General features: G+C 41.3%; 1 protein-coding gene across 1 annotated transcript in view; it reads left to right on the top strand.

Moving 5' to 3' along the window:
* The first annotated feature begins 8,427 nt into the window (after nucleotides 1–8,427).
* cita (citron rho-interacting serine/threonine kinase a) overlaps nucleotides 8,428–22,241 on the top strand; it is a 51,615-nt gene continuing 37,801 nt past the window's right edge. Inside the window, exons 1-9 of the mRNA XM_039012689.1 lie at nucleotides 8,428–8,549; nucleotides 8,812–8,953; nucleotides 10,433–10,608; nucleotides 10,894–10,992; nucleotides 12,815–12,957; nucleotides 13,239–13,332; nucleotides 13,611–13,817; nucleotides 14,211–14,364; nucleotides 16,225–16,414. Coding sequence (XP_038868617.1) covers nucleotides 8,457–8,549; nucleotides 8,812–8,953; nucleotides 10,433–10,608; nucleotides 10,894–10,992; nucleotides 12,815–12,957; nucleotides 13,239–13,332; nucleotides 13,611–13,817; nucleotides 14,211–14,364; nucleotides 16,225–16,414 — 1,298 coding nt within the window. The 5' untranslated portion in view covers nucleotides 8,428–8,456. The remainder of the gene's footprint in view (nucleotides 8,550–8,811; nucleotides 8,954–10,432; nucleotides 10,609–10,893; nucleotides 10,993–12,814; nucleotides 12,958–13,238; nucleotides 13,333–13,610; nucleotides 13,818–14,210; nucleotides 14,365–16,224; nucleotides 16,415–22,241) is intronic.

Raw genomic sequence — 22,241 nt, 5'->3', positions numbered from 1 at the left:
GAATATTAGATTAAAGGTTTTTTCCTTTTGTTTTATAATGTCATTGGAATTGTAATGATAAAATGTAATGTTTAATTGAATAAAAAGGTAGTCTGTCATGCGATGATACCCAAGAATGAAGAAGAAAGAGACCAATAATAACATGGGCATAGAATGAAACAGATGGACATTTTCCCCAGGTTTAATTACATTACAAGTAGTGGTAATATTGCAAATGTGCAATTATTATAATTTCTTTTTCTCTTTTTCTCGTTTGGTCAATTTATTTTTGTTTTGAGAAACATAAGGTTGTGTATATGTTCCTGAGGAGGGACTGATACTGATATAAATGATATATAAATTGATTTAAGAATGTTTTAAGTATGTATCAAACAAATGGTAAAAAGGTAAAAATAATAAGTGGTGGCATTTTGAATATTAGAGCAAAAGTTTAAGAAACTTATGACTTAGTTTTGTTAGGATTGGATATTAATCCAACTGGAAGACGCTTGACTGATTACATGTTATTTTACAGCAGTTGCTGTAGGGACCATCATTTGACTATCATTATGAATATTTCTGTGGCAGGAGGCCAGGTATTTGAGGCAGAATGGTTACATAGGGCTGTTATTAAAAATGAAGATTTAGGGATCTTGCTATAAGAAGAAAGTCTGTTGTCAGGGAATAACCCATGTGTTAGTGTGTATGTCCTCAGGAAAAAACAGCCAGAAATGGAAGGGCTTGGGCTGCATTCTGGAGACTGAGTGTACATCAAGATACACCAGGCTGGTGGTATACTTCTTACAGCACTGCAGTGGTAAAGATCTTCATGTCTCTCTTTGGTGGGTGCATAAGTCTCACGAGAAGTGAGGTCCAGCTGAATAAGGGGTGAGCTTGAAAACACCATGACAGAGGAAGTGGAATCAGAGAGAGAGAGACTAGATTCCACTATAGACATACTGGGTTGAGTTTGGGTGTTACTTGTTTCATTTTTTAATGCATCATGTGAAAAAGAATAGATGATAGGATATTATACTCTAAACAAATATGTTAAAGGAATTGATGTGAAAGCATATACAGTGTTGAATTACGTCAAGAAAAGATAATGTTGATTAAGGTTATGCACATAATTATCAGTTGAAATAGAGCAGATGGGAAACTAAGTAAAAAATGACATGATTTGGGAACACCTCTCAGAACCTGGGGCCAAAAGGGGAAGACTGGGTGGAAGCATGAGGAAGCTTTTTAGGGCTTTTATTTTTGTGGAGTCCAGCAGAAAAGTATCCTGGAGGCATAGAGTCAGGTGAAGAGAGAGTGGGAATTGTCATGGTCTCAGATTTCAGTTTTCATGAATATGTTTATGCATAACACATAACATTGTCAATGCTGTTATGTTTTGTCTGTTGTTTTCCAAGTCTTATGTTTAGGAAACCAGAAGGAGAGGGGTTCGCCAGCTTCAGCTGGAATGTCAGTTTGTTGTGTGATGAGAGATGGAAGTAAGAGGATGTATGGTGCAATCATAGAACAGAGGCCATAAGTCTCTAAGTATGAATGCCTCACAGAAAGTAGGCAGAAACCTGAACCAGGATGAGAGGATCTGCGTCTGATGATCCAAGGGGACCAGAAGGACCTTTCCCAGTGACACCAGGAGATCTAGTCCACGTTCGAGTGTTCCGGAGGAAGTGGGATCAACCGAGGAGAGAAGGACCCTATGAGGTGGCCAAAGCAACAAGAACGGCCGTCCAAGTGAAAAGAAGCCAGACGTGGTACCATCTGAACCACTACAGCTGAGTCCCAACAGAGAGAAGGACACAACCATATAGAGATGAGGACACAGAGGATGCTGATTCACCAGGGAGGAGCCAAGAAAACAGCAAATCAAGTGAAAGCCAAAATGTGACAGGTGCACCGACTAATGCACCCAGAAGAGGAGGAGAGGCCTCACAAGGAACAGAATGAGAACATTTCTTCCCTAAAATTGAAACCCTTCCAGATGGAAGCTAAGTCTGGCCTGAGGAGGGAGCCTCAGGTGAAGAAAGAGAAGGAAAAGTCCCGCAAGCTGAAGAAAATGGGGATTTCCTCACAATTGACTTTTCAACTCTTGAATGGTCTCCTTTACAGACAATTGAAGGTAGAACAACAAAAGAATAATGACATTGACATAAACAAAAGTAACAGTGAACACTAGTACAGAAACAACAGACTCACGCACAATCAAGATGTATGGTGGAAGCAGGAAGAGAAGAAAGGAATCAGCTGAACAATCCAAAAAGACTGACAAGGTTAGAATCTCTGTTCCACCTCAACTTATAACAGAAGCAGGAGAACTGAAGTCTATCTCAATCATAAGGATCAAACCCTTACCGGAGATGGCACTCTGTGGATGGACACATCACCAAACAAAGGGACAAGTCGTTTGGGATCCGAAAGGATGTGACCTGACATTAATCAAAGAACAAGACGAGAGGGTGCTCATCATGAATCAGATTGAACCAGTTGAAGGTGAAGAATTAATAGTTGAAATAACAAGAACAACAGTGACCGAAGGGAGTAGCACCACGGTCATTAAGATTGATCCTACTCCTGCACCTGAACAGGAAGAACCTGTGACAATAACAAGGGTGGCGGCTGCTGTGACGACCACAGTAGTTACCACTAAGATGACATCGACTTCCCTTACCAAGCAGACCACCGTACCCACAAAGCAACCTGAGACATCAGAGTCAGGAGAATTTTTTACTGACATTTGGAACTTTCTGATAAACTCTAATGATCTACCTCAAGATAAGAACATTGAAAAAGCGACAGAATTAGATATATCAGAATCAAAACCACTCAGGGACACCACATGAGAAGAAGTAGTGAAGAAGGAGTGATACGAATGGGCTAAGTATATGGCAAACAAACACAAAATGGACAATTGTATTTTGTGAAGAAAATCAACTTTATCTGATCTTTTAATAGTCTCTGAACCAGCATCATTTAAAAACTGTGTAAGTTGGAAAAATGACCATTGTACCAATAGAAAGTATTCTATTCCCTTGTGTGACATAGAATGTAGGATTGTTCTGGGTAAGCACTAGGGGTAAAACTATGTTGAATGAGACCATGCTGGGAGACAATGATTGTGCTGCCTATAATATTAGAACTGAATCAAATGGACCTAAATTAGACAGAAGTACTGTGGTTAAAGGAAAATATGAATGTTTTTACAGCCATGACACTGAAGGAATTGATGTAGGAAACACCACTGTAGAATGTGATACTATTTGGGTACTAGAGACTACAGGAGTACGTAGAAATAATGATAAAGGGTTGATAATGAATAGAGAAGGGTTGTGTGGTAAAATAACTCAGGTTGCGCCATCTCTTACTATGTTGAAAGAATCAAGACAGAGGTATTGCGGATAGTTTCTGGATGTGTGGAAAAAACAAATTGTTGAATGTATTGCCTAATGAATGGATTGGTCTTTGTGCCTTAGTTATAGCAATTAAATAGGTTACTATTATTAAATCACCCCATGATGACTATGTTAAACCTAGAGTTAAAAGGGCTTATGAGAAAGACCCTGAGGTATACCTTGATGCAATTGGACAGCCTAGAGGTGTACCTCGGGAGTTCAAGGCAAGAGATGAAGTTAGATCAGGATTTGAATCTATATTTTTGTGGATAACACCAAATAAAAACTTAGAGTGGATTAATTATATATATTATAACCAACAGAGATTCATTAACTATACTGACTCAGTCCTAACAGCGTTGGAGGAACAGGTACAGGCTACCAGTAAAATGACTTGGCAAAATAGACAGGCTCTCAATTGGCTCTTAGCGGAGAAGGGTGGAGTTTGTGTTATGTTTGGGGATGATTGTTGCACCTTTATTTCCAATAACACTGCGGCTAATGGATCCTTTGCAATCGCTATGGCTAAACTTAAAGGTTTACGAGCAGAGGTTAAGGCAAATGCTGGGTTTGACTTTCATGTTTGGGATTGGTTGGATTTAGCATTAGGAAAGTGGGGAGCTATGTTTGCTAGGATGGCTATTATGTTGGGAGGAGGGTTATTGGCTCTGGGTATAGTATTTTGTTGTGTTTTACCCTTGATAAAATCATTTGTGGTTCAGACAACAGTTAAACAGATGTCTGTAAGGAGAGATGACCCTCCTGTGGTGATTGATCCTGTACCGGGAAGCCCAGGCAATTATACCAATAAGTATGGAAAGCCTTGCAATGCGGTTGGAGGACCTCTTGACTGTCCCTTTGGTAACCCTAACTGTCTCTATGAAGTGATTGGGGGGGGTGGTCATGCGTGTCACGGTTTCCCTGTATATGTTCAATTACCCAGTTCAGATGAATGTTTACTCATACATGTCCACAAAAAGTGTAATTTGCGTCACAATTGCAAGTGGTGTACAAAAATTCATGAGGATGGTCATTATCATCACCTAGAACCTTTTTTCTGTCAAAGTGTCAAAGAGGAGATTGTCTTATATGTAAGGATGAGGACTGTGCTCTTATGTAAAGGGGTTTTAGCATATCTATTTTGCCTAATGCTTTGTGTTCTTTGTAACCTCAGGCAAGGCTTCATACTACATGCTCATGCTTCATCAAAATATAATGGTTGATTATAAGTGTTTTTTATTTTAACTAGATCTTTCACTCCTATTTTATGTTATTAATTGGAGATGTTTGGTCTAGTTGGGTTTTGTAAGTGTATTATGTTTCAATTGGATCTTTTCTTCCTGTCTGTTTATGTATTGGAGATGTTTGGTCCAAGTGATTTGTAAGCTTTATTTTGATAATGTTTTAGTCAATTGTTGGTATTGATATCTACTCTCTATATGTCATTTTAGTATAGTTTTTGAGGCTAATTACCCTCAAGAGGAGGGATTATGTAGGAGTAATTGATACATATGTAGGTAGATATCACACTATTAAACAATAGACAGGTGTACACTAGAAAATAGGAGAAGAAGGCAGACGTGAGTGCATTTGCCATTCTGGTAAATACAGGAAACCAAAGATTAGCAGATGGCCAAAGTCATACGTGCTTTAAAGTGCATGTATGGAAAAAGCAGGACACCATTATGAAGATAAAATTGACAGGAACAACCATAAGTTCTTAGGGTAAAGGCCATAAGTGCTTAGGGCAAGATAGACATATATTAATTTTAGGGGACAAGGGGGTCCTGCCCCCATTATAATCTAATCAAGAGCGGATACAGGCGTTATTGGGCGTAGACAAGCAGGAAGCCTGAAATGAAGGATAATGGTGGCAGATGACCATAGGAGAAGTAATTTAATTAATGTATGTAATGATCTCATGTGTGTGGATGTGTATAAAGAGCGAACCAGTGCTCTGGGAAGAGGTGGGATCCGCGGATCGTTCCGGCTTGTGATACATAGTATTAAAAGTCTATTTGAATTTACAAGTTCTTGTAAGTGTTATATTTGAATTGATTTTCCACGACAGATGCAGCATCCCTTAAACAGGTGCTTGCTGCATTCATATGCCACACATATGCCACACAAGTTAGCTATTTTAATGTGGGGATATCGTTTGATCCTGATTCACTTACATTACTCTAAAGCCAATTCCTCCTTCGGCCGCCTTTCCCTCCAGTTCTCTGCTGCAAATGACTGGAACGAACTGCAAAAATCACTGAAGCTGGAGACTCATATCTCCCTCACTAGCTTTAAGCACCAGCTGTCAGAGAAGCTCACAGATCACTGCACCTGTACATAGCCCATCTGTAAATAGCACATCCAACTACCTCATCCCCATACTGTTATCTATTTTATTTATTTTTGCTCCTTTGCACCCCAGTATCTCTACTTGTACACTCATCTTCTGCACATCAATCACTCCAGTGTTTAATTGCTATATTGTAATTATTTCGCCACTATGGCCTATTTATTGCCTTACCTCCATTATCCTACCTCATTTGCACACACTATATATATAGACCTTTTCTACTGTATTATTGACTGTATGTTTGTTTATTCCATGTGTAACTCTGTGTTGTTGTTTGTGTTGCACTGCTTTGCTTTATCTTGGCCAGGTCACAGTTGAAAATGAGAACTTGTTCTCAACTAGCCTACCTGGTTAAATAAAGGTGAAATAAATCAATAAAAAAAAAAATCAACTCTCCATTTCGCAGCTTTTCTCTTATTGAATTCAACTCCGACATTGTTATTTTTGCCTCTGTGAATCGACGTTAACTTTTTCTTCCCTTTCCCAAAAGCATTTATTTGGTGATTGGCGTGTAGGCTATTTACTCTTGTACGGTTAGGCCCTAATGCTTAGGCGTACGTACTAATGCCAGATAGCCTAAAACAATGAAAGAAAAACTTCAATGTAGTCTATAGATATAAATTGCACAAGAATTATACATTTATAGATTTAAGGTATTGTTTTCTCTCCTTATGTTTCCAAAACCGTACCGCAAGTGATGTGTGTTAACGTTTAGAGTAAGCGTCGGGGCTCTTAAAAAGTCCCCAGGGAAAAAGGCTTTATTAGGCTGGACACATGACATTTTTAACCATGCTTTTTTCTAATATAACCATCTTTTTGTAGGGTGGGCTGGTCGAAATTTACACAATTTATAATTATTATTTTTATTTAAAGGGACACCGCTGGTGGCCATGGGCCTGGTAATGATTTTTGTGCAATTTCTCAGTTGACATAATAACATACACTGAGTATACAAAACATTAAGGACACCTGCTCTTTCCATGACATAGACTTATCAGGTGAATTCAGGTGAAAGCTATGATCATTTATTGATCCACTTCAATCAGTGTTGATGAAGGGGAGGAGACAGGATAAAGAAGGATTTTTAAGCCTTGAGACAATTGAGACATGGATTGTGTATGTGTGCCATTCAGAGGGTGAATGGGCAAGACAAAAGATTTAAGTACCTTTGAACAAGGTATGGTAGTAGCTGCCAGGCACACCGGTTGTGTCAAGAACAAGCATTTCTGCTGGGTTTTTCACACTCAACAGTTTCCCATATGTATCAAGAATGGTCCACCACCCAAAGGACATCTAGCCAACTTGACACAACTGTGGGGAGCATTGGAGTCAACATGGGACAGCATCCCTGAGGAAAGCTTTCAACTTCTTGTCCATACAACAGTCAAAAAAATAAATCATAAGGAACAAGGTTTTGAGTGTCTGTCCTATATCTAGGAGATATAAGAAAGCTCAGGAAATATTTACGTTTTTTTACACATATTTTACCCCTTATTTTTGTTGGCACAAAACTACCTCCATATTAGTTTGTAGCTCCAAGTGTGACCAACTTGTGATACTTGTGGGGTTCATAGAGAAAAACGGAGAACACCATTGTGTTCGTGAGAGTCTCCCCTGTCTATAGAGTGTGTAGGCCAAACAGTTCGGATGCTACAGGCATTTAAGTGAGAAGCAGGAGCGCAACTTTGGCTTTATTCTTTTTTTTAAATCCAGTCGGATAAACACTCCAAACAGCCTACCCAACCGCTCTGGAGGCGTCCGCATGGCCCTGAAGCACACTGTTGCCTAGGTTTGTATCACATTCCAATTATAAAACTTGGGGGGCCAAAAATGCAATTTCAGAATGTGGGGGGGCATGTCCCCTGTCCCCAGTGAAAGTTGTGCCCCTGGTGACACGCAGATGATACGGAAGGGCGGATGCAGTGGATTGAGATGCAGGCCAATCAACAACAAAAAATATATCTCTAGCTTAAATTTAGGGATTTTTTTATTATGTTACTTAGACTGAATTTTTTTAATAGTAAATGACTCATGTAAAAGTCACCATGTAAAATACTAGCCTACTTGAGTAAAAGTCAAAGGATCTGGTTTTAAATGTACTTAAGTAGGCTACTGTGGTGGGAAAAGTACTACATTTTCATACTTAATTAAAAATAAATGCTATACATCAAATTCCAGTTAAAGCAAACCAGACGGCATGATTTTCTTTACAGAAAGAGAGGAGAATACTAGTCTTTCGAACACCAGCCGCTGTGTAGTCAAGTGGGTCGCGCGTCAGCCAAGTAAGGAGGGCGGGACTAGACGCACTTGATCCAATGAACGAGCACTGTGAGAGCGTGATGCGATGACGTAATGAGGCGAACAGAGAACGCGCAAAATTCGAAAGTGGACCGGAAGTAAAACCAACCGCAGGTCCGCAGACAGCAAGAGGATCCTAATGTTTTCTTCTCTTTTTTTTTTTTTTAAGTATATTGTCCGTTGGCTAAGTTTTAGATAGGCTACATTACGTTTTTATTATATGTACGTACTAGGTTGGAAAGTTCATTCGTATTCTATCGCTGTTGGTTTGCTTGCAATGAATGTGTTGCATTATCCAGGGCAAGATAGCTAGTTGACTAGCTGTTATTGCTGCTCATAGCTAACGTACCAGCTGGTTTTGTGATTCTAAAACTGTTCCTGCTGTGTCAATCTCTGTTGGATTAGGAAAGAGTCAAGGCGTCGGTATGTTTAAATTCAAATATCAAGGGAGCGTGAAAGATCTGGCGTCTCTCGATCCAATGACCAGTCGCTGCTCCCGCCTCAACCACCTACTGCAGGTGAATATTACTGTCTGGTGTAGCTACTTGATGTACTGCCTTACAGATGGGCTAGTAAGAGAGAATAATCAAAACAACAGTAGAAATACATACTCCTAATCATTTGGTTATAAACTAGCTTGCGACTAATATAGCTACTTAGCTAATTAGCGCAACAGTTAAATGCAGATAAAGGTTCAGCAAGGTCTGAGATGGTGGTTGGCAAGCCTCGTTGAATTGATAAGAATGATTCATGTATGCCCCTGTTGCTTTAACACTCCAGGGAAAGATATCCAACCATGGCCTACAGGGTGGGGTGAATGTGACGAGGGAGGAGTTGTTGGACGCTCTTCTCCTTCTCTACCAGGAGTGCTCTTCCCCAGACCTGATGAAGATAGAATATGTGGCCAACTTTGTCAACAAGTGTAAGCATTTGATTTGCATCTGTCATTTACTACTGAAGTGTTTTAGTAGTAAAGGATATCATCTTATTCCACTCCTATGTTTAATAGGGATGGGTATTTTACATGTTTTGACTGTTGGAGTACTTGCATGTAAAACAAATATGTGTGCATTTATCTATAGGCCTATGCCAACAGTGTGCAACAATGCCTAATTCATCATAACCATTACAGATAGCATGGCCCATATATATTCAGTCAAGAAAAAAAGCAAGTGCAATTTTAATATTCATTTATTGAAACCGTAATATCAACTGGTTATATCATATTGTGGAACACAATCTTCAGAACCTCAGCAGTGGCGCTTGCTTGTAGAAGCCTATTGCTGTGTAATAGCATAGCCTTGCTTTGTTAATTTAGCAGACAATAGACTGTTATTTCCCGAGCCCTTTTCACAGTCAATTTTATAGAAGAAAAAAAATATTGTGTAATATAACAGAATAAAATAGAACCTCATATTTTTCCCAAGTGAAACAATTAGACAGAACAATTAGACCGTGCGAAGGGATGCACATCTCACGTCTGGAAGAGTTATTCTCATAGAGTGATCATTTGAAACGGGGCTCAATTTGGCGAGTTGAAATACTTTTTTTCAGGGTTACAAAACAAGATCTGTCTTTTCGATATACAGGCGTTCAATTTAGTTTGTCCTGCCTGTTCTTTGGAATTTTCTAAATGGATTAACAATTCCACATTGAACTCTGCATGGTGGAGAATTATGGCCATGACATCTGTTTGGTGAGTAGGCCTATGCTTAATGATTCTGATGAAAATGTCGTTTATGTTTTAATCAAACTAATGTTTTTGCGTATTTTCAGTTTCGAACCTGTCTATGTTTAGGGTGGTTATAGGCTAAGCTAACCAATTCTTAATGGCACTAGCAGTTCGCAAAGGAGCCTAAGCGGATAATAGATAGGATGCAATTAGTCCAAAACTGCTGCTCGTGGTTGGAACACATATTTTCCTACTTCATTCAACAAGTCCATTTTGAATTTGTGAACTGTCATCATTTGGCAAGTAATGTAGCTTGTGTATCCCATCAGTTAGATAATGTTTTTAAAAGCATTGATTTCTGTAGGCCTAATGGGAGCTTGTGTGCTCACTCAGCACGTGTGTGTAAGTAGCGGTCAGAACGCAGTTGAGTGAATGAGACACTGAGAGGAAAGGGAATTTAGGGAGAAGAACCTGCGATGCTTGGTTTCTTTTTTGCTGTGCCCCCGCAAATGTACATGTACAAATGGAACACTAGAGTCAAAGCAAGTTAATGTTGTCTTCTAGGTGAAATTACACTTGCCTGTTCCGGCGAACCACAAAGCGCATTGCACAAAATAGTTTGCCAGTATTTGTTGAAAAAAAATGATCTCTGGTTAAAGATTGAGCTTTGACCTCTGTTCGAATACTCAATTACTAATGTTTAACTGTGTATGTGTGTGTGACTCTCAGACTCCGAGGTGGTGTCAGAGTTACATGAGTTGCAGCCTGGGTTGCGGGACTTTGAGAAGCGCGGGGTGGTTGGACGTGGCCGCTTTGCTGAAGTACAGGTGGTCCGAGAGAGATCCACAGGAGATGTGTGTGCCTTGAAGGTCATGGAGAAGGCAGGCCTGCGCTCCAATGAAAATGTAAGCTACACAATTTTTCATTCTGCTCCAATAATAGTTATTAATTGTGGAGGCGTATCCTCACTTCCATGTAAATCATAGAATTGTCACTTAGTCATGCATCAATGTCGAAGAGAGACTGAAATTCAACGTAAATGGAAGTAAGTATTCACCTTTGACTGAGGTGTCAATCTGTGAAAACTGTACCATGTTTGGAAAATATCCGTTGTTTGTGGTTTCCTGAAATGTAGTTGACAGGCAGGTGCATTCCCTTCCTCTGTAACTGACATTCTGTTCCTCCCTCAGGTGTTCTATGAGGAGGAGAGGAAGATACTGGCACTGAGCTGTAGCCCCTGGATCCCACGGCTTCTGTACGCCTTCCAGGACCAAGACAATGTCTACCTGGTAACAGTATTGAAATACATAGGTTATGGCCTATGAGTTATTTGTTGAGTTATTGACACCACAATGCAATATCAATATTCAACACAATTTGTCAAAATCTATAGATATTACTAGCGAGAATGCCCCTAAGACAACACCGAAAATGATGGCCATGGCCACTCGTCTGTCTCGCTCGAAAACATTCCGTCGCCCTTGCTTTCACAGAAATGTCTCGTTAAAAACAAGGCAATTTTGCTGGGAACAAATCAGATTCCAGATTGTTTAGGGGTCAGTACAGCGGTGGGCCCCAGGGCCGTTTGCGGCCTGTTTTGTACTTCAATATGGCCTGGGACCCTATATTTACATCCGTAGTTAAATGAATTGATCATGGCATTGCGCTCTATCAATCCAAATGGAACCCGGGTTGCTATTCAATTTTCTTACATAGTCTTATACCTCTCCACTGCTATCCATCAGATGTCCAATAGATGGCGTCATGTACCATATTTTGTATTAGGCTGATAAACAGTACTATAGATTTTCAAAACATGTTATCGATGCATAGTGTTTGCGGGGTATGGATGCTGCCATGTCTTTTCATAACAACAACAAGAATATAAACCGAATGCATGCATAAATAGCATCTATAGGCCTTAGTAGGCCGTCATTGTAAATAAGAATTTGTTCTTAACTGACTTACGTAGCTAAATAAATAATCAAATTGGTTTTGTTCAAACCCTTCATTGGTTTAATTTTCGTTCCTTTGCAGCCTTCTTTGAGCCGCTATTACAATTTTGTGGCCTGTAATTCAATTTCTAAATCCCAAATGTGTCCCTTCAGCCAAAAAGTTGTCGTTTTAGATGTTTTTTCCCACTTTACCTAATCAGTACAATTGTGTGTTTCCCTCACTGTACTCCATTTGCTGCTGGAACACTCTGTCCAATTCTTCCTGGGAATTTAATGGGAGTAGAATATCCAAAACAAATGCCAAGTGAGCAATGCATTGCTGCTCGGAAAGCGAACTGAGTGGCTTAAATTAGAAATTAGTTATTTTCCATGTCTGCTTCAGCTCAGTCAGCCCCCACTCCCAGCTCTGATCTCTGCCCACACTTCCATACTGAGCCCAGTGAAAATACAAAGAATCCTTCTCTACCCAAGTGTCAGACTGCTCCAAAGTGTCTCTCAGTACCCTGTTGCTAGGTAACCTCTTTAGAATGCTGCTGTTCATTCAGACTCCCCGACCATTCATGCGCTGCGGTATGCTCCTCGTTGCTGAACTTTTAACACCCCTACTGGTAGCTGCTGCCTTTATTGCTTCCTGTTTATATTTAGAATGCATGGAACAACGGCAGCACTGGTAGAATTAATTAGAAACGGTTTCTTTGTTATTTTCTACTCCCTATGTATAGCCATGTTGTTTTTACTTATTATTTATAGTTGTTATTCGCAGTGTATTTATTCCTCACTATTTATATTTTTTATAAAAAGTTTATCTTATCTTTAACTCTGTATTGTTGGAAATGGACCCGTAAGTAAGCATTTAACTTTTAGTCTACAGCTGTTGTCTACAAAGCATGTGACAAGTATTTAAATTTGATTTACAGACACATTTTGGAGCTCTTGGTGGTTTAATATGGGACCAATGACCATAGAAACTGTGTTGTCTGCAATGTGGCGTGGTGATACTTATGTCTTTTTTCACAGGGTTTAAAATAAACACAAATGAATGAAGCTGTTTGGCCAGGCTGTTGCAAGACAGCTTCCTGTCTGTCTGATAACATGATTGTCACGTTACTATGCACATGGCTGTGTTTGTGTTTAATTTCCATGTGTGTGTTGATAGGCGATGGATTACCTCCCGGGTGGGGACCTGATGGCCCTGATGAACAGATATGAGGAGCAGTTTGATGAGGCCATGGCCCAGTTTTACCTGGCTGAACTAGTGGAGGCCATCCACGCTGTGCATCAAATGGGTTTTGTCCACAGGTGACTTCCAAATTCCACACTTTTAATACACTCAAATGGGCTGCACACCTCTGTACCGCTAATGTGAATCCCCAGAATAACAACGTGACTTGTAGTGTCAATGTTCATATACGGTTAATACACCACAGGTATAAGAGCAAAATCCTTCTCGCTCTTTGTAAGATCTCTCACCTGGGTTTAAGTCAAATTGTTTTGTCTGGTCTCGCTCCTCCTTGTCCTTCTGTTCCCATTTGCTTTCTCCTGCATTCTCTCACATCCTCCTCGCATCTTTGCTGTTGCAGAGATGTCAAACCAGAGAATGTGCTCATTGACCGCACTGGGCACATCAAGCTGGCAGACTTTGGTTCAGCTGCCAAGCTCACTGCTAATAAAAAGGTAAAAGCTCACACATCAGAATGAATATACTGAAGAGGTTTTCTTAATTTTCCTATTGAATGTGTGAGAAGGTTGTGCCGCAAAAACAAACCAAAAAGCTCATGTAACTACTAAATTGCTGGCTCCATTGAAACAACATGTGAAACCTGTGCAAGGGATGGATTACTACTCAAACATTGGGTTATAACATAATGCAATAGCAGTTATAACTTCCACATAATAACTTTAATTTAGAGATTATTCATGAGGTGAGAGTAACTGAGATGGCTGTTTTGCAGGTGTTTACCCCCAGGGCACCTGTCGGGACGCAGGACTACCTGTCCCCTGAGGTCTTGGGGGCTATGAACGGGCGGTCCCAGTGTAGCTACGGCCTAGAGTGTGACTGGTGGTCACTAGGGATCATCGCCTACGAGATGATCTACATGAAGTCTCCATTCACCGATGGCACCACCACCAAGACCACCCACAATATCATGAACTTCCAGGTAGGGTCCCATTATTATATTCAATACGTACTGTCTGATACTTCTTGCACTGGTCTGGAAGTCTGTAAAAAGGTACGGAATATTAAAGAACTGATATCCTGGAAAAGTAGGTGATTTTTATTTTGAATCTGTAAAATGGATGGCTATAAAAAACACTTTGAAAAAAGTGATAGAGCTGGGGGGGGGGGTTTACCTGACAATTGATATATGAGGCTGTCCGCTATCTCTTCAGGCAGTCTAAAGGGAAAATAGGCGTAGCAGTTTTACACCAACTACAGTTGTCATATTAAAACATTTAGTGATTCTTGACATCCTTAGCTGCCACAGAGTTATCTGAATTCTATGTTTAAGACCGTTGTGACTCTGCATTCTGTCCCTATTGTTTCCTCCCAGCGTTTTTTGAGGTTCCCCCAGGATCCAAAGGCCAGTAAGCACTTTGTAGACCTGGTTCAGAGTCTACTCTGTGGAGCCCAGGAGCGGCTAGGCTTTGAGGAGCTCCGTTGTCACCCCTTCTTCTCCACTGTGGACTGGAACAATCTGAGACAAGGTGAACCCTGGCCCCCTCCTAACTGACCAGGGTCGTATTCATTAGCCACCAAATGGAAAACAAATGAACTTGTCCAATAAGAAACACTTATTTTCATTTCCGTTTGCGAAACGTTTTCAAACTTATCCGTTGAGTGCCCTGATGAGTATGACCCTGGTTATAAGCTGATCATGGTCCTCTCACCTCAGCCTTGTTTATGAATGTGTGTCTTAAATCTGTTAAGTGTTGCAAGGTAGAGAAGAACCATTTGAAGAAAAACTAGGGTTTGATTTGGTTAAAAGGGATAGTTCACTCAAACTTAAAGCTGGCATGGTTTTCCACTTAGCTTGGTTGTTGATTCACTAAGACAGTTTTTGGATATACAGTATATTTTGCTTACTTCAGTAAATGGCTTGTAGAGCTCTTTCTTATTGATTGATGGAATGCACACACTTGAAATACAGCACTCAAGTGCTTTCCATGCTTCACTATACTACTAAAGGAAACAAATATTGTACACAGTACACTACGTACAGCGTAATGCACACACACACACACACACACACACACACACACACACACACACAGCTGCTGATCTCTCCTCAACATCCCCCCTCTGGACTAAGCTGGCCTCCTGCCAGACCGTAGCGAATCTCATTATCTCACAACTACTGATGCCACTACTATTGTGTGTGTGTGTGTGTGTGTGTGTGTGTGTGTGTGTGTGTGTGGTGTGGACAAGGCTGGACATAAAGCCTGACACTAGGATGAGGGAATATATTAATGAGAGAAACGCTTGTGTGTTACAGCACAGAATCCCTCAATAGCATTGACACGTGGTGAGAATGTCATGAGAAGAATGCCAGAGCCTTTGATTGACCAGATATGTGAAATTGCCTCATTGATGCTCACAATATCAGATTGTTGTCAGGGTAAATAGATGAATGTCTGGAATTAGAATTACTGTGGACTATTCTATTTCTGGAAGAGGATTTACTGGAATATCTTTCCTTTCATGGAAGAGCTGTGATTTGTGGACCCTGATTGAAAGAAAATTGTTGCTGAATTCAGTAAGAAATGGAGTCCCGTATCCAAGTACTTGATCATAGAGCTCCTTTGTTTCATTGACATTAAAATACAGCATCAGGATGTTTTGGCGCAGCGGTCTAAGGCACTGCATCTCAGTGCTAGAGGCGTCACTACAGACACCCTGGTTCGAAACCCAGTCTGTATCACAACCGGCCCGTGATTGGGAGTCCCATAGGGCGGTGCACAATTGGCCCCGCGTCGTTCGGGTTTGGGCGGTGTAGGTCGTCATTGTAAATAAGAATTTGTTCATAACTAACTTGCCTAGTTAAATAAAGGTACAACAAAAAAAATATGTGACCTGGGTGGCTATTCACCCACCTAGCTTAATGGGCTATTTGTCAAATATGCTGATCAAAGGAACATTAGTGAATCAAAATACTGCCTCTGCTTTAAAATGCTCTTAAAGACTACCATAAGATGGTGTGATTGGTGTGCGTCTTAAATGCGCGTGTGTGTTGTGCAAATGTATGAGGCTGGGCTTGTTAATGGTTGAGTGAGTGCAGATAGAGCGCTAGGCTATAGGGCTGTGCTTTGGCGGCTATGGCTCCAGCTGATTAGCCCGAGCTGCTGCAGTGAGAGAGAGGGAGACGCTACAACGTATGTATGGGAGGGAGGGAGGCAGGGGAGAGCAATTTATGAGTGTGTGTGTGTGTGTGTGAGAGTGCGCGAGTTGCTGCGCTACATCCACGTCGCATGTTTCTTCTCACTTCCCCCGTTTTTTTGTATCTGTTGACTCTTTCCCGGCGTATCTCTCTCGCTCATTCACTCTCTCTCCCTCCCCTCCTCCCGCAGCCCTCCCTCCCTTCGTGCCGACGCTCCGCGCCGAAGATGATACCTCCAATTTTGAGGAGCCTCCGGAGAAGCCTCGGCCCCGGCGAGCGGATGCCCAGCGAGACCCCCCGCGGCCGGGCTTCCAGGGCCAGGACTTGCCCTTTCTAGGCTGGTTCTTCAGCAGGGCGTTGACAACGCTGGCCAAGTCTGAGTAAGTACTGTACCTTGACCTGCGTCTGTCAGCCGAACCCCTCTCTGCTTGATAGGCGTCATTCACAGGTGGTGGCAGGTCTGATCTGCCTCGAGTAACGCCACAGCAACGCTCTCCAGGTATCATCCAACCATGTCTTTCTATATGCTGCCTGAGTCTATAGGCTGTTTTTTTCCTGCAGTGGCAGTGCTTGGCTGGTGGCTCTATTATGGGCTTGGTGGCTATGTGCTGTGTCAGACGGAATGAGGGGAACTCCTCTCTCTCCTGTCTCGTTGGAGACAAGCCCCTCTTTCATGCGTTCATCCAGTCATAAACACAGACCGGATTCTGACTGTTTTCACCATTTGAAAACAGCTGATTGAGAAAGGTTGGGATTTAGAATGAGACGAGAGGTTTGTCGTCTACCTCTGACTGCTGTGGAGATCAGACACACCAGAGCTGAATGGTAGGAGAACGTTGCTTGCTGATGTTATTGGACTATCAGAGCTGGTTGGTATTCCGGTGAGTGTGTCGATGGCGTGCGCTGCTGTGAGGTGGAGGAGACCCTCCCCTCGCTCCCCTCCTCAGTTGTGTGCATGTTATGGTGCTCTGCCTTTGTTATTGCCGCGCAGTGTATAATGGCTTTGCCAAATTAACAGCGGTGTGGTTTGGTTGGTAATTGACTCAACTAGTCAGTGGCTTGCTGATTCCCTAATAATGTTGCCCCTGGTTAATTTCTAGCACTGACTGTTCCCTCTGGCAGGTTAATTGCAGAATCTGTGGGTGATGATGCAGAAAAGGAACAGAAAGAAGAAAAGGCGCAAAAAAAATATGAAACAAAAGGCAGATTAGATTAGTCAGAGAAAGGAGGGATGCAGATTGGTGGAGAGAACGTATTTCTATGGAAACGAGGATGTTTTTTTGACCCATCTCTGTATGTCTCTCTTTTTCTCTCGCTCTCGCTCTCTCTCTCTACTCCCTATTTTACATTCATATATTTTATTTTCTCTCCCACGATGATGCATCTCCCTAAGAAACGGCGATCTGTTTTTGGTTTTATTTTTTGCACTGCTTTTAATGGTACCAAACAAGCAGCGCAAACAAGACACAGAAGCTGATTGTGTTAACATATGAGGGCTTGTTGTATATTAAACTGCTCATTAAGCCCAATTAGGGAAAAATGCAGAGCAATCCAGGCAAATGGTCATTTGTTTAGCATAGTGGAAGCAGATGGGAGCTCCTGTAGCTGACAAGTGCTAACATGTAACCACACAGAGCCTGCCCAGCCATCCATCCTGGCTATCTATGAAAATGCAGCCAGCGCTGGCTGTTGATCTATGATCTCTACACAGTGTGATGGAGGCAGTGATGCCCATCCTGTGTGTTTTGCTGTTCGCCAGCCACCGTCTCTCCCAGGGGCATTGTGATGATGGGGGAAGTATGTTGCTCAGTACGCCTTCAAGGAAAACTGGTGCTGATTGTTGTGGATGCGTGTTATGTCATGTACCTGTGTTTTTGGCATTTCAATGTATCAGTCAGTTTCAATCTGTACTCATGTAATGGTGGTCCTGAGCGCTCTAGGAAATGTGCTGTTGTATTTACATTGCAATTTTTCTCATGGTTTGTTTGTCGGACCATATGTCGTTACGTAAACAAGATTCTCTGTGATAGCTAGACATTGACTTGTTGCGGATAGAAGGCTGTGCGTGATGACGTAGTGGACGTGAAAATAACGTTCGCAGGAAAATTCCTATGTACCGACTACAAGTTAAATGGGTTTCCATCGGATTTTCAATTCAGATGGTTTTGTCACGCAGAAAGTATTCAGACCCCTTGACTTTTCACCCAAAAAATAACGTTATAGCCTTATTTTAAAATGGATTACATAGTTTTCCCCCTCATCATACTACACACAATACCCCATAATGACAAAGCAAAAAAACATATTTTTGAAATTTTTGCAAATGTATTAAATATATATATTTTTTTAATGAAATATGACATTTACATAAGTATTCAGACTTTTTACTCAGTACTTTGTTGAAGCACCATTGGTAGAGATTACATCCTTGAGTGTACTTGGGTATGATGCTACAAGCTTGACACACCTATATTTGGGGTGTTTCTCCCATTCTTCTCTGCAGATCCTCTCAAGCTCTGTCAGGTTGGATGGGCAGGGTCGCTGCACAGCTATTTTCAGGTCTCTCCAGAGATGTTCGATCGGGTTCAAGTCCGGGCTCTGGCTGGGCCACTTAAGGACATTCAAAGACTTGTCCCGAAGCCACTCCTGCGTTGTCCTGGCTGTATGCTTAGGGTTGTTGTCCTGTTGGAAGGTGAACCTTCGCCCCAGTCTGAGGTCCTGTGCCCTCTGGAGCAGGTTTTCATCAAGGATCTCTCTGTACTTTGCTTCGTTCATCTTTCCCTCGCTCCGGACTAGTCTCCCCGTCCCTTCCGCTGAAAAACATCCCCACAGCACAATACTGTCACGATCATGCTTCACCGTAGGGATGGTGCCAGGTTTCCTCCAGACGTGACGCTTGGCATTCAAGCCAAAGAGTTCAATCTTGGTTTCATCAGAACAGAGAATCTTGTTACTGATGGTCTGAGAGTCCTCCAAGTGGTCTGTCGTGTGCCTTTTACGGAGGAATGGCTTTAGTCTGGCCGGTCTACAATAAAGGTCTGATTGGTGGAGTGCTGCAGAGATGGTTGTCCTTCTGGAAGGTTCTCCCATCTCGACAGAGGAACTCTGGAGCCCTGTCACCTCCCTGACCAAGGCTCCCCCCCCCCCCCCATTGCTCAGTTTGGCCAGGCGGCCAGCTCTAGGAAGAGTTCTGGTGGTTCCAAACTTCTTCCATTTAAGAATGGTGGAGGCCACTGTTCTTTGGGACCTTTTTTTGGTACCCTTCCCCATATCTGCGCCTATACACACTTCTATCTCGGGGCGATACAGACAATTCCTTCTACTTGGTCTTGGCACGTGCGCTCTAGCCAACAGCTTGCAGATACAGTGCAGGTAGCCTATAGCCTACATGATGATATTTTTATGAACAAAGAGGTTTGACAAACTGCAGCCAAGGATCAATCATCATGTCATCAGAACAATACCCTCGATTTTTATTGGAAAGGAGAATCAAGTTCATCACCTTGCACTTTCACTACTCTGTAAAATGTGTAGCCTAATAAACTGCATGGACCACACAACATACAGTGCTTTCAGAAAGTATTCACACAACTTTTTCAACATTTTGTTCTTACAAAGTGGGATTAACATTTTTATTCTGTTCAGGCTTCCTTCGTTTCACTTGGGTTTAGGTTAGTATTGTGGAGTAACTACAATGTTGTTGATCCATCCTCAGTTTTCTCCTATCACAGCCATGAACTATTTTAAAGTCACCATTGGCCTCATGGTAAAATCCATGAGCGATGTCCTTCCTTTCCGGCAACTAAGTTAAGGACGCCTGTATTTGTAGTGACTGGGTGATTTGATACACCATCCAAAGTGTATTTAGTAACTTCACCAATAGGTGCCCTTTGAGGCATTGGAAAACCTCCCTTGTCTTTGTGGTGTAATCTCTGTTTGAAATACACTGCTCAACTGAGAGACCTTACAGCTAATTGTGTGTGGGGGGTACAGAGATGAGGTATTCATTCAAAAATCCATGCAATTTGTTAATTTAAAAAACTCCTGAACTTATTTAGGCTTGCCATAACAAAGGGGTTGAATACTTTTTGACTGAAGACATTTTAGCTTTTCATTATTTTTTAAATTACAATAAATAAATAAACAATTCTACTTTGACATTATGGGGTATTGTGTGTAGGCCAGTGACACAACGTCTCAATGAATGTTTAATTCGGGCTGGAACACAACAAATTGTGGAAAAGGTCACACAGTACCGGTCAAAGTTTTAGAACACCTCTCATTTAAGGGTTGTTCTTTATTTGTTTATTATTTTCTACATTGTATAATAATAGTTAAAACGTCAACACTATGAAATCACACATATGGAATCATGTAGTAACCAAAAAAGTGTTTTATATATATAAAATATATTTTATATTTGAGTTTCTTCAAATAGCCACCCTTTGCCTCGATGACAGCTTTGCGCACACTTGGCATTCTCTCAACCAGCTTCATGAGGTAGTCACCAGGAATGCATTTCAATTAACAGATGTGCCTTAAAAGTTAATTTGTGGAATTTCTTTCCTTCTTTATGCATTTGAGCCAATCAGTTGTGTTGTGATAAGGTAGGGGGGTATACAAAAGATGGCCCTATTTGGTAAAAGTCCAGATTATGGCAAGAACAGCTGAAATAAGCAAAGATAAACGACAGTCCATCATTACTTTAAGACATGAAGGTCAGTCAATACGGAAAATTTCAAGAACTTTGAAATTCGCAAAAACCATCAAGCGCTGTTATGAAACTGGCTCTCATGAGGACCGCCACAGGAAAGGAAGACCCAGAGTTACCTCTGCTGCAGATGATAAGTTCGTTAGAGTTACCAGCCTCAGAAATTGCAGCCCAAATAAATGCTTCACAGAGTTCAAGTAACATACACATCTCAACCTCATCTGTTCAGAGGATACTGTGTGAATCAGGCCTTCATGTTCGAATTGCTGCAAAGAAACCACTACTAAAGGACACCATTAAGAAGAGGAGACTTGCTTGGGCCAAGAAACACGAGCATTGGACATTAGACCGGTGGAAATTTGTTCTTTGGTCTCGAGTTCAAATTAGATTTTTTTTGGTTCCAACCACCGTGTCATTTGTGAGGCGCGGTGTGGGTGAACGGATGATCTCCGCATGTGTATTTCCCACCATAAAGCATAGAGGAGGAGGTGTTATGGTGTGGGGGTGCTTTTCTGGTAACACTGTCTGTGATTTATTTAGAATACAAGGCGCACTTAATCAGCATGGCTACCACAGCATTCTGCAGCGATACGCCATCCCATCTAGTTTCGGCTTAGTGGAACTATCATTTGTTTTTCAACAGGACAATGACCCAACACAACTACAGGCTGTGTAAGGGCTATTTTACCAAGATGGAAAGTGATGGTGTGCTGCATCAGATGACCTGGCCTCCACAATCCCCCGACCTCATCCAAATTGAGATGGTTTGGGATGAGTCGGACCGCAGTGAAGGCTGTTCAAAAAGCATTCCAGTTGAAGCTGGTTGAGAGAATGCCAAGAGTGTGCAAAGTGGTCATCAAGACAAAGGGTGGCTATTTGAAGAAACTCAAATATAAAATATATTTTGATTTGTTTAACACTTTTTTTGGTTACTGCATGATCCATATGTGTTCATAGTTTTGATGTCTTCACTATTTCTACAATGTAGAAAATAGTCAAAATTAAGAAAAACCCTTGAATGAGTAGGTGTTCTAAAACTTTTGACCGGTAGTGTAGATCTTAACTTGTCTACATTTGGCAAGTTTACCAACAAATTTGTGCTTTCCATCAGGCCCGTCGTGAATTTTTTTTATCCGACATGTACTTGCATTAAACGGTTGGATGGAAACCTGTTTACTCACAGCTTTTATATAGTAATCAGGGAAATACATTCTGTAACAGAAAATACAAATGGTTCTAACATAATCCTTTTTGATGAAAGCTATAAAAACGCGTTTTCCGTCAGAGCTGGCCAGAAAAGTGACATGTGAACAATGGATCAATATCCCTGTGCATTTCATAAGATTTACACATAGCACTTCATTTCTCTGATATAGCCTACTGTATCTGTAGTGGTGAAGGAATGACACTGGGAGCAAGATTAGCCTTCAATTTTAAAATATAGCTTGAAGAGGTAGGCCTAAACATCATGTGTTTACTCATTTGACAACAAAAAC

Source organism: Salvelinus namaycush, chromosome 2, assembly GCF_016432855.1.
Source record: "Salvelinus namaycush isolate Seneca chromosome 2, SaNama_1.0, whole genome shotgun sequence".
Classification (NCBI taxonomy): domain Eukaryota; kingdom Metazoa; phylum Chordata; class Actinopteri; order Salmoniformes; family Salmonidae; genus Salvelinus; species Salvelinus namaycush.
This window is presented reverse-complemented; position numbering and strand designations above follow the sequence as displayed.